Source organism: Pseudophryne corroboree, chromosome 7 (genome assembly GCF_028390025.1).
Source record: "Pseudophryne corroboree isolate aPseCor3 chromosome 7, aPseCor3.hap2, whole genome shotgun sequence".
Lineage (NCBI taxonomy): Eukaryota > Metazoa > Chordata > Amphibia > Anura > Myobatrachidae > Pseudophryne > Pseudophryne corroboree.
In genome coordinates this window covers 367043673-367055720 of record NC_086450.1, presented here as the reverse complement: position 1 = coordinate 367055720, position 12048 = coordinate 367043673, and the positions used below count along the sequence as shown (strand labels likewise).

Genomic DNA, 12048 nt, shown 5'->3' with positions numbered 1-12048 from the left:
GCTGAATGAGGCCCTCAGTCTCTTTAGTTGAAGCAATGTTCCTATAGAATGGATAAGACAGCGCTTAGGGCTTATTGACAATTATCAGCTAGTATTGAATGCACAATAGCCGCATTAAGAATACCATGAATAGCTGCAACTGGGCGTTCAAATCACTGCATTCTAAAATATACACAGTGTTCTGTAAGCCAACAGTAAAACAGATTGTATAAGTTAAAGCTTAGCACATCAGAAGCACATAGAACACATGTTAAAAAAACCACCACAAATGCACTTAAAGCACAAGTCAGTTTTACCCTCTGTCCAAGTGTAATGTAACATACTGGCGCAATGAAAATAAAGGTTAATATTTGTGAATGACCTCGACAAAGGGAGCATTTTCTCTGCAACAAAGAACTGAAACTGTGTAGGCAGATTCTGATTGGCTAGTTTTGTCTGTGTACAGGAACTTCTAATACAGGGGGTCAATTCAATTAGGGGTGAGATTCTCTGCCCCGTAAGTGTGGCTATATCATGACTTTTGTACGGCGAGTCTGGTGAGATCGGTCTGCGTGGGAGGCGAGATTGGATGTTGTTGCCCCTTTTGCCCCTGACTGTATTGACTCAATACGGTTATACTGTATGTAAAACACTGCATGCCAGAAAATATTTCTACTCCAGCGAATGTTCTCTCCATTATCGTTTAATCTATCCTACATACCATATTCATGTTTATAAACTAGTATGGTTGTGATATAAACTTTTGGCAATCAATGGATCAGCAGCACCTAGATTACCAAACACTTCAGTTGCTGGATTTACATCCAATATATAGCTTTGGGTAGGGTATTGAGAAAAATGACAAGAGCTCCACTTTGTAACAGACGGAGCAGAAATAGAATGGTGTGCCACACGGGGATTCTGTAGGCAGCACCCCAGACGACACAGCACACAGTGTGTAGCAGAAAGAGTTTGTCTTTACACACTGATCCCCACCCAGCCTAATTCTATTGTGGAGATGTCCTTTAAACAGGCTAGCAGATAGGTCAGAGCTGAGACTGGGTCCAAATGCAGCTTTGTGAGTAGCATCAGGATTCAGGAGTGATAAGAGGCGGGGGAGCAGGTACTAAATACGCAGGTCTGATGTCTGAGGTGACCAGATGAACTGCATACACAACACTTCTTTGTGGCATGTAATAACTGGGTGGCCAGGGACCAAAGTAACACTTTCTTGTCCATATCAAGGGATTTGGAGTATAAACCAGATCCGGTTATGGTGTATAGAACCGCCATATTGAGTGGTGAATATATACATGTGTTCTGCATTAAGGCCAGCTCTGATAACATATGTACAAAGGTCAAAAGAGCAGGGTTTAAACTAGGCTTAAGGTGCATACACAAGGGGGGTGATTCCGAGTTGTTCGCTCGCTAGCTGCTTTTAGCAGCATTGCACACGCTAGGCCGCCGCCCTCTGGGAGTGTATCTTAGCTTAGCAGAATTGCGAATAGAAATTTCTTAGCAGTTTTTGAGTAGCTCCAGACTTACTCAGCCATTGCGACCAGCTCAGTCCTTTTCGTTCCTGGTTTGACGTCACAAACACACCCAGCGTTTGCCCAACCACTCCCCCGTTTCTCCAGCCACTCCAGCGTTTTGCAACTCGAATGCCTGCGTTTTTCCGCACACTCCCATAAAACAGACAGTTTCCGCCCAGAAACACCCACTTCCTGTCAATCACACTACGATCAGCACAGCGATGAAAAAGCTTTGTTATGCCGTGAGTAAAATACCTAACTTTTGTGTAAAATAACTAAGCGCATGCGCTCTGCGAACCTTGCGCATGCGCAGTAAGCGACTAATCGCAGTATAGCGAAAATCGGCAACGAGCGAACAACTTGGAATGACCCCCAAGGTGCGATTATCTGTGCGAGATGGATTATATTTTCCATATCGCACGGAAACCTAGTGCACATCGCACCGTGTGTATAAGCATGCGATGCTGATAAGCGCGGTCTCAGTGGGTGCAGGCAGGGCCGATACTGACTACATGACTCCGGGCGCAATATAGTCAGTATCGGCCGCAACGCCCCGTCGCACCGTTAGAGCAAGGGCTCTAAATCCAAGCAAAACATGAAACGGGTGAGGAGAGGGAGCCTTGATGAAAAGGTTTGAGATGTGCTATCTTTTTGATAACTACAGGCTCATTAGCACAGTATACGTCATGTGCGTTCTCTTCATTAGTCAGATAGATCATGCGTTCTCTCTCCAGTTAACATGAGCAGGAGGTGAGAAAAACCCTCTCTCTAGTCGGGCGCTGGCTTTTCATGGAATAAATAACCCTACAGGATCTTAAGCGCTTTAAATAATTTATTATTAATTTCATTATAAAGAGATGCTTATTTATAGAACAGTCTTTATACAGTATGTGCGGAAGTCTTTGCTACAGATCCCATCAGTGAGGGTTTTGCGTTCTGCTGGAATGTGTGGCACCGTTAGTGGTAAACAACTTACTCTCCACAGGCGTGAGCAGGAGTACCCAAAGAAAGGAACACTTGACCTACTAAAGAAAACGTCCACCTCTACAAAACTTCAAACGGGCTCTCAAGACCCACTTCTTCACCAAACCCAGTCAACTCTCCTCCTAACCCTCTTGTCTATGCTCACTGTCTACCCCGACTGTGTCACTCCGGTCTGTTAGCCCCTCACCTTTTAGACTGTAACCTCGCAAGAGCAGGGCCTTCTTTCCTCATGTGCTTTTCCTTTTCTTACTTACACTATCTTATACTCCATACTCCCTTTGATGGCACCTAACCCCGGGTTTTCTATACCCGTCCTATTTTGTCCTGTACTGTAAGTGCGGTTTTCTTGTTTGCTCATTTTATTATGTACTGTGTAATTGGGCGCTGCAGATCCCTTGTGGCGCCATATAAATAAAGGATAATAATAATAATCATAATAATATTCATTGTCTATAAAATGTAATGTAGTATACAATAATTTCAAGTTATTAATGAATGAAGATTCCACATTGAATGCTCCACCTCAAAATATTTTCAGGTACAGTATAGAAAGAGAGGCACCAACTAAAGGACAAGGTAATAATAAAATACATTTCACAGTATGTATTTGTATCAGTACACCTATCTATGCACTAACAGGAATCCTTATTAATGTATACAGAGACTATCGTGAACATAGCTTCATGGAGAACACCATAACAGTATGTCGTGCCTAACACTCAAACCCTGAATAACTCCATATAAGACTATAGCATTATACAATCTGGCATGGTCACATAATAAAGCTTACATAGAAAGTCATGTCTATTAGAAGATGAAGCACAATCTATTTACCGGTGAAGAAAAGATGGCGTTTTGTGGTTTCTTTTCTCTTCTCTAGACATGGATTGAGAAGACGCAGCAGCTGTAGAACCCGCTCCTCTCTGCGGGACTCCGTCAAACACGCATCGTTCATGACCAGATAGGGATAAATCTTTCCGTTGTGCCCTCGGATGTAGAGTCTTCGGGCTGCGGTGTTGTGCTTTTGTACAATCTCTACTCTGGGCATGAATCTAATTAAAAAGACAGACCAGAAGTGACAGGAAATGAGTCTCCTATATTCACTAATCAGTCAGTCTAGCATGTATTTAAATCTAAAAATGCAGCACATCAATTCACTAGAAAAAAAGCTGCGTCACTAAATCTTGCCACTGGTTCCTTGTGATATCGTTAGTGAATTGATAAGCTGTAATCTGACAAATATTGGTTCAGCAGCATACAAAATGGCCACTTTGACTGCGTGAAGTAGGTTTTAATGTATTTTTAGAAGACGGTGACAAATTGTAGTATCACCGTCTTCTGAGGAAAGTCATCTAGAATCCATATCATTGTCAATACAAGTAATTATTGCTAAATGATAATACAGATGTGTCATCTTGCAACTTTGCTCCATGCGTTACAAGTCGCGTTACAAATAACGCGTGAGTGCCATGTGACCGGTAGAGCAGAGCGTCTCTTATTGCGTGTTTCGCAGCGAAAATGCATCCTAGACGCAATGTAATATAATAGGATGCACAAGCAGCTTCTACTGATTAAAATGCAGCATGCCTATATTCTGTGTGTAATTGCGCCTCTATCTGCATCCGAAATGAAACGTTAGTGTTTTCCTGAAAAACACTGTAGCATTGCATTTTATATAGGTATGTCACATATCACTGTAATCAGCAGAACCTGCTCGTGCGTCCTATTGCATTACATTGCATCTAAGACGCATTTTTGCAGTAAAAGACGCAAAAAAGATGCTCGGCGCTACTATATCCCGCTGCGGCACGGTGTGACTTGAAGAGCTGTTTAGCATGACTGCAGCAAGGATGTGAGAGGAAACATCTGTAGATTTACTTGGCTCTCCACATAAATTTGAATATCTATTGTGGAATCATAAAGCAGATGCGGAACCTACAGATGTCCCTCCTATTAAATGTTTATACAGTTGCCTACTCTCCCCACTCTATAAATACCAATTCTTGCTTTTGAAGGGGATAGAGGTACAACTGTAAAATGGGGATGTTGCGTTTTTGCAATATTGGGCCACGGACAGAAGTTAATATTTACAGTTTAGGATAAAGAACCTAACAAGATGTAGGTGGTTAAGGTTAACACAGAGCGATTGTGCCATGAATCAGTAAGGGTTAAATCGCTATATTGTCAAGAACCAGCTAGGAGGAATGTGCTCTTTCCACAGAGTGCCTCAGCATGGCAGGTTTTGGTCGACTGGGTTTCCAAGTTCAATCAGCGCAAAAGAAGACTTTAACGCTGCGTGGGGGTATGGGAAGGTGCTAGAAAGACAGCCACCCTGCCAAGCTGTAAATGTATTCTCGCTAGTAATCAGCATTGCTAAGTGAATCTCAGTCTTTAGACGAGATGATGATGTAGCAGCTGAAGCATTATGTCCAGGTGTAATGTAAACCTTCCTATAACCGAAGCCCGGCCAATCACAGACATGTACACGCAACACATTTTGTTTAGATGGTTAAGGGGGACATTTTTACTAAGCAGTGATAAGAGCGGAGAAGTGAGCCAGTGGAGAAGTTGCCCATGGCAACCAATCAGCACTGAAGTAACATCTATAATTTGCATATTATAAAATGATACAGAGCTGCTGATTGGTTGATGGAGCCACTTCTCCACTGGCTCACTTCTCTAGTCTTATCACTGCTTAGTAAATGTTCCCCTAAGTCTCTTAGGGCCAACCATACATGCTGCTACAGATGTGTCCTCTTACATCCTTGCTGCAGTCACGCTAAACAGTCCTTGAAGTCGTGCCATGCAGCAGAACTCTGTAGCGCAGTGTCTTTATTTGCGTATTTTCGCAAAAATACATCTTAGATGCAAAGTAATGTAATAGGACACATAAGCAGCTTCTGCTGATTAAAATGATATGCAGTTGCATCTGAAATGCTGTAACAGTGTTTTCTATGACTACACTGTAGCATAGCATTTTGTGTGAAGAGAGGATTTTGGTACTTACCGATAAATCCATTTCTCTGAATCCTCTAGGGGACACTGGAGCATCCTCAGACATTAGGGGTGTGAAGTTTGCAATCGGAGGTGTGGCACAAATCTAAAATTAGCATTGTCTGCACAGCCGGCTCCTCCCCCTTCACATCCCTCCTCCCTCAGTTTTGAAAATTTGACTGAGAGAATAGGACATGATACTAGAGCACATGGCGAGGAACCGAACCGTACAACATTACAAACAGCATCCAAGAAACCTCTTTAACCGAACAACTAACACTATTTTTACGAACTGTTTGAACAAGAACTATGACACAGCAGGCCGACAGCACCGAGGCGGGCGTCCAGTGTCCCCTAGAGGATTCAGAGAAATGGATTGATCGGTAAATACCAAAATCCTCTTTTCTCTTTCATCCACTAGGGGACACTGGAGCATCCTACGTCCCAAAGTTATCCCCCAGGGAGGGAGTGCTGTCGGTAGCCTGCAACACGAAACGTCCGAACTTAGAATCTTCGGACGCAAAGGTATCAAATGTGTAAAATTCGCGAACGAGCGAGCTGAGGCCCACGTCGCCCTCTGCAAAGTGGAGTAGTGGAAGCACCCCTGGCAGCTGACTATGAGGCCCCCACTGAACGGGTGGTATGAACACCCATCTGAACCGGAACCTGTTTGCCACAGGAAATATAAGCTAACCGAATGGTAAGTCTAATCTATTTAGACAAAGACTGCTTAGATGTTGGCCAACCCTTCTTAGGCCCATGATATAGAACAAATAAATGGCCCGACTTTCTGAAGTATGACCTAACCTGCACGTATGCCCGTAAAGCTCGGACAACATCCAAGAGAGATAGTTCAAGTCTGTTCTTGCAAATGGCTCAAAAGTTGGTGATCTCAAATAGTTCAACACCAAATTTAAGTATCCTGATGCAGCAGGAGGACGAGAAAGAGATTGTATCCCCAGAAGGTTTGAATCTCGTCTGTTGAATAGAATGGAGAAAGCTGAAATCTGAACTTTCATGGAGCCCAGCCTCAGGCCTACATCTAGACCTGCCGGAAGAAAGAGCAGAAGCCTATATAAGTGGAAGTTCGTCGAATTCCACCCACGTTATTGCCAGCAGTCCATGTACTTCTTTCAAAACCTGTAGTAGTGCATGGCCGTGACCAGCTTCCTAACGGCAATCATTGTAGGAATGGCCCTCTTGGTATCCTTCTATTCCTTAAGATCCGGGTTTCAATAGCCACGCCGTTAAACGCAGCCCGTTCAGGTCTGGGTGATGGAACGGTCCCTGAGATAGCAGGTCCTCTCTTTGAGGTAACCGCCAAGGATCTTCCGCTAGCAACCCTCGTAGGTCTCAGTACCAACTCCGGCGGGGCCAATCTGGTGAGACTAGAATCGACCACACTCGCTCTCGTTTCAACCCTTTCCGAACCCTGGGTATGAGGGGAAAGGTGGAAAAATGTAAACCCTCCTGTAACACCAAGGAATTGTTAATGTGACCACTCCTTCTGCTGCTGGATCTCTAGTCCTGGACACATATCTGGGCAATCGATGGTTTTGTTGAGACGTCATGAGGTCGACTTGAGGTATACCCCATCTCCTCACCACCTTGTTGAAAAGCCGTGGATTCAGGCACCACTCTCTTGGGTGCATGTCCTGGCGACTGAGATAATCTGCTTCCCAGTTCTCCACACCTGGAATGAACACTGCCGAGAGGATGATGTTACACGTTTCTGCCCTCAACAAAATCCTTGTGGCTTCCTGCCACGCCATCCTTCTCTTTGTTCCTCCTTGACGGCTTATGTAAGCCGTCGTTGTGATATTTTCCTATTGCATCTTTAAGTGTTAACCCATGACTAGGTCTTCATCAAGAGAACCGCATTGTAAATCACTCTCAGCTCGAAAATGTTTTTGGGCAGCCTGCTGTCCTGTAACGTCCATCTCCTCTGAAACTGACGTCACTCTAGGACTTTACCCCTAACCTCTGAAGCTGGCATCCATTGTGAGGATCACCCGAGTCTAAATGCCGAACCTCTCACCTGTCGCGAGATTCATGTTTAACAACCACCAATATTAGCTCGCCTGAGATATAGAAAACCAGTCCAACTCCGCTGGCAATGAGGTTCAACTGGAATGGCTGGGAGTGAAGTTTGCTGCACTGCCGAGCCCCCAAAGACGGCACCCACTTCCTGAGAAGTTGTACCCCAGGTGTAGAGAAAAGTCTGTGCCTATAGCACCTGAGTTACCAGCCTCTGTACGGATCTTGCTGTCTAGTAGGACCACTCTCAATTTTATCCTGTCCTAGAAGAGACCTGGAAAGTTAAACCTCTTAATTGGTATTAGGTTGAATCCCAGAAAATCATAATCCAGCCATGTTGAGTGAGAAAATGATGAGTCGTCCTCGTTGATCAGCGTTCCCTGGAAGATGGATTGTATCAGCAGATCCTCTAGATAAGGCATGATCGTGACTCCTACCAGGCTCAAACTTGTGGCCCTTATCACCTTGATTCTTGTAAGAAAAGGCTCGAAGTTGAAGGATCGAATGGTAAGATCCAAACTGGTAATGATTTTACACCAGCACTAATCCGAAGTATTCTTTGAATAATCCAATTCGGAATATGAAGGAAAGTATCCTCCATGTCCAAGGACACTATGACTCCCCCAGTGCCTGCATGACCGATTGGATTGATTCCATTTCGAGTCTGCAGGCCGGTAGAAAACTGGGCCAAAAAACTTTAAATTGAGCATCAGTGTGACTGTCTGTGGGTGCGACAAACAAGATTCGAAGAGACTCCCTTTTCCCCGTGAGAGTAGGGATGTTCAAAATAAGTGCGCGCCCTGCTGGCTAACGAAGTCGGGGGTTCACTCATCGCCGGTAGACACTGTATTCGGTAGGCCACAGTAAACAGTTGTATATCAATTTTCGAATGTTGGCGGTACTGCCTTCGCCTTTGAACGGAAAGACAGCCCAGTCGTTGTCAATATCTACCTTGAATATATGGAGAGCAACCCTGTTGATACAAAATACTCTACTCAAGTCTCGGGTCCGGTCTCCCTAGACTTTTCTAGCCCTTACCCCCCAAAGGAGGTCCAAGGTGAGTTCGTGTAACAACCTACTATCGGCTATTGGGAATAGTCTCCCTTATTCAAGACTCCCCCAGCACGAATATAATGAACCAGAATAACTGCTACCGCCCATTCGTATAGTTCTCTGGTAGGCAGGAGAACTGATTTTTCTCCACATGTCTGAGGTTCTTTGGCTCAAGGAACGCTTCCCCTCCCAGGTGAATCGCCCTCCAATCCGGTAACTACATTCGCTTTACCGAAACACGTAACTCCTAAGTTCGTGTGAGAAGGTCCTGCAACCAGAAGGTGGAGGTCCGTGTCAATTCCTAACTATAGACGACCCTCTTTTTCAGTGGGAATACAATATTAAAAATGTCCCGTTAACAGACTAGGCAGGGGTAAGCCCACCATCGTTATGGGGTTCGTGCTCTTCTGTGGAATACGAAATTCTGTTAGTTACAGAAACCATTGAGAGATAAAACGAAGATCGGGATGGTAAGCTCCCTAGCAGCCTGATAAGTATATGTGGTATTAAACTCTCGGATATGCTCTGCAAGGCAAAAAATATTACTTGGGAATTAGGAAGCCTTTACTGGCCACCTTAGTTATTTACGCCTAACAGTCTTCCCTCTGTTACGCGAGCCCGCACGCCTTTCCCCACCGCAACAATGGGTAGGAAAGGAGCCTCTTTATCGTGTTCGGCTATCCTGTTAGACCCATGCAGATGAAGTATTTTAACCATGAATTCCTCCCAGTTACGGATAGGCTCGCAGCCCATACTCAACCTCAAAATATCCGTCAGGTTAGTTTTCCAAACCTTGACGGCTTACTGTTGCCTGGTGTGTGCCCATTGTCAACTGTCGCGCACCCCAGGGTTGTTAACCTAAGTGCCCATTTATTTGAGCAATCAAAGTAATCCTTGCGGTCCCATTTACCTTGGATAACCATATACATATCAACCTAGCCGGACATTCACCTATTAGGAGGAGAAAGGCTGTAGACATATTGGGAGCTTTGAAGAGTATTTTCAACCAGCTGGAAATCTTCTTTCTAGCAAAAAATAAATAATTAATTAACATAAATACTCATTAAACTATCACCCACAAGACCGACCTTGTTGGTACAGAAAGATTTGAACTGGGTGACACTATCCGATGCTCCCTTCTCCGCCGGACCTGTCATCAGTGTCCGTTGGAGGCATTATATCTTTTAATGATATAATTAGATGGACCGTTCTTGGTTTGTGCATTTTATGGTAAATTTGCACCCCCACAAAATACATGTCAGTTGCATTTCATCTTTATAATAGGCAATGGAATACCGTAACTATGACGGGAACAAATGTACACTGGATTCAAACAATAGCCTGGTTGCAACCCTTGCACGCCCACTGTGATTCAGTGCCGAGGTTAGGGTTGATATCCAGTCTGTTCCATTATTTTCACAGGATCTGTGTAGTAGAAGTCCTTGAAAATATATATAGATTTAAAAACATATTGAAAATCCTCTGTAACAGAGTCCTACCAGAAACCACCAGCAGAGGGATTATACTTTATTGTAAAAAAAACCCTCCCTCTGTTCTGACTGGACAGGGATATGGCTCCAATAATGGGGGCTTATAGCTTCTTCTAGTCAGCTACTTGGCGCCACTTATCTCTAAAAAGATGGCCGCCACTAAAATTTTGTGTGCACATCATTAAATTTCCAAACTCTTGGAAATGCCTTATGCTGGGTCCCTGCCGTGCACACCTTTCCCCCCTCGTGTCAGTGCTTCAGCTCCCTCCTAACCTTGCTGAGATGCTGAGCTGGAGCCCTAACCATCGGGTTACCGGAGCTCCTCCAGCGTGCCGGGTCCTCTGCCGCGTCTCCCCCCTGTCCTCTCCCCTCGCCTCTGCCGGCGGCGGAAAGGGGAGGGAGATTGCGCGCAAAGCTGCGGCTGTCAGCCGCTGAGTAACACGGAGCCGCGGGAGAGAGGGGGAGCGGGGGACGCCACGCGAGGCTGCGGCTGTCAGCAGCAGACTGACACTGAGCCGGGAGAGGGAGGGGAATGCTGTCAGTGAGTCGGGGGCAGCAGCGGTGGAGGGAGCGCAGCGGGGGACATTATTACAGTGCCGTGAGGGAGGCGGGTAGCGGAGGATGCCTGACTTCGGCTCCCTAAATTAACTGAATGCACAGTGAATTTGCTGGGACTCAGACCCCGGTCTCTGTCTATGGTAGTCCTGAGAAAATAAATATGCTACACTAACCTTCTGTGGGGCCATGTTAAAACAACCAGTTACTGTACTCACAGTTGGCGCCTGTAAGGAGATGCAGACCCCTTTAGACGGAATCCTTGTCTCCACTCCTGAACTTTGTCCCCCTTTTATTAGGGGGACGCAGCCTTTTAATCTGGTAAAGCCTGCACCCCCTTTCATTTAGGTGGGATCGGGCATTTACCATATTTTCATTTGTAACCTGCACCCTCCCTTTAGTTAGGAGGGATTGGGCCAGTATAAAAGAGAAGAGAGAAAGAGAAAAAAAAAAAAATTAAAATAAATAAATCTTCATGGAGCAGGAGCTCCCTTCTGTGCTTGTACCTCCTAGGCACAATTTTCAAAACTGAGGGAGGAGGGATGTGAAGGGGGAGGAGCCAGCTGTGCAGACAATGCTAATTTTAGATTGTGCCACACCTCCGGTTGCAAACTTCACACCCCTAATGTCTAAGGATGCTCCAGTGTCCCCTAGTGGATGAAAGAGAAAATACAGTCACACACAGAATATAGGCATGCCACGTATCATTTTAATCAGCAGAAGCTGCTTGTGTCTTATTACATTACTTTGTATCTAAAATGCATTTTTGTGGAAAAATGCAAATAAAGACGCACTGCGCTACCGAGTCACACGCCACTCATGCGTTGTGTGTAACGTGACTTGTAGCGCATGGAGCAAAGATGTAAGAGGACACATCTGTATATCACAGCAGATATAAGTCGCCTAGTCCAACAGTAAAGTGTGTGCCCTGAAAACTACGGATGCCGGATAATGATCAGATCATTATTGGACATCAGGATAAATATGTTTTGGACTTCAAAGACTGCCTTGGTCATCTTTTGCCTATTACTGTTATGGCATGGGATGTTCTACACATATATTTGTGAGCACTATAAAGTAGACTAAAAACGTACTCCGTCCTCTTCATAGAAGACAAGTGTATGTTTCAATGTCAAAATGTATTTATGTGGGAATAGGTTTGTACATATAACAGCCGCTGAGGACGGTAGGCAATGCATTGATCTTGACAACAGTTTCCCAGTGTATACTAAAGGAAGTGATACAGAGATGCTGGTGTTTTGTGATGTCACTACCTATAACGCATATGGCAGCTTCATGCAAGTTGGCCTAGAAAAGACAAAAGAATACAGCAGAAGCTATGCAACGTATGCGCAACTATCTATTCTCTAATGCCCTTTTCCATGGTGAATAAACATAAAAAGCCTAACCAAGGGTATGATCAT

General features: G+C 44.7%; 1 protein-coding gene across 2 annotated transcripts in view; it reads right to left on the bottom strand.

Moving 5' to 3' along the window:
* Nucleotides 1-12048, bottom strand: part of TRRAP (transformation/transcription domain associated protein) — a 212749-nt gene that overhangs the window by 24387 nt on the left and 176314 nt on the right. For both annotated transcript variants that reach the window (XM_063934508.1, XM_063934509.1), the window contains one exon: nt 3330-3547. In XM_063934508.1, the coding sequence (XP_063790578.1) occupies nt 3330-3547 (218 nt within the window). The remainder of the gene's footprint in view (nt 1-3329; nt 3548-12048) is intronic.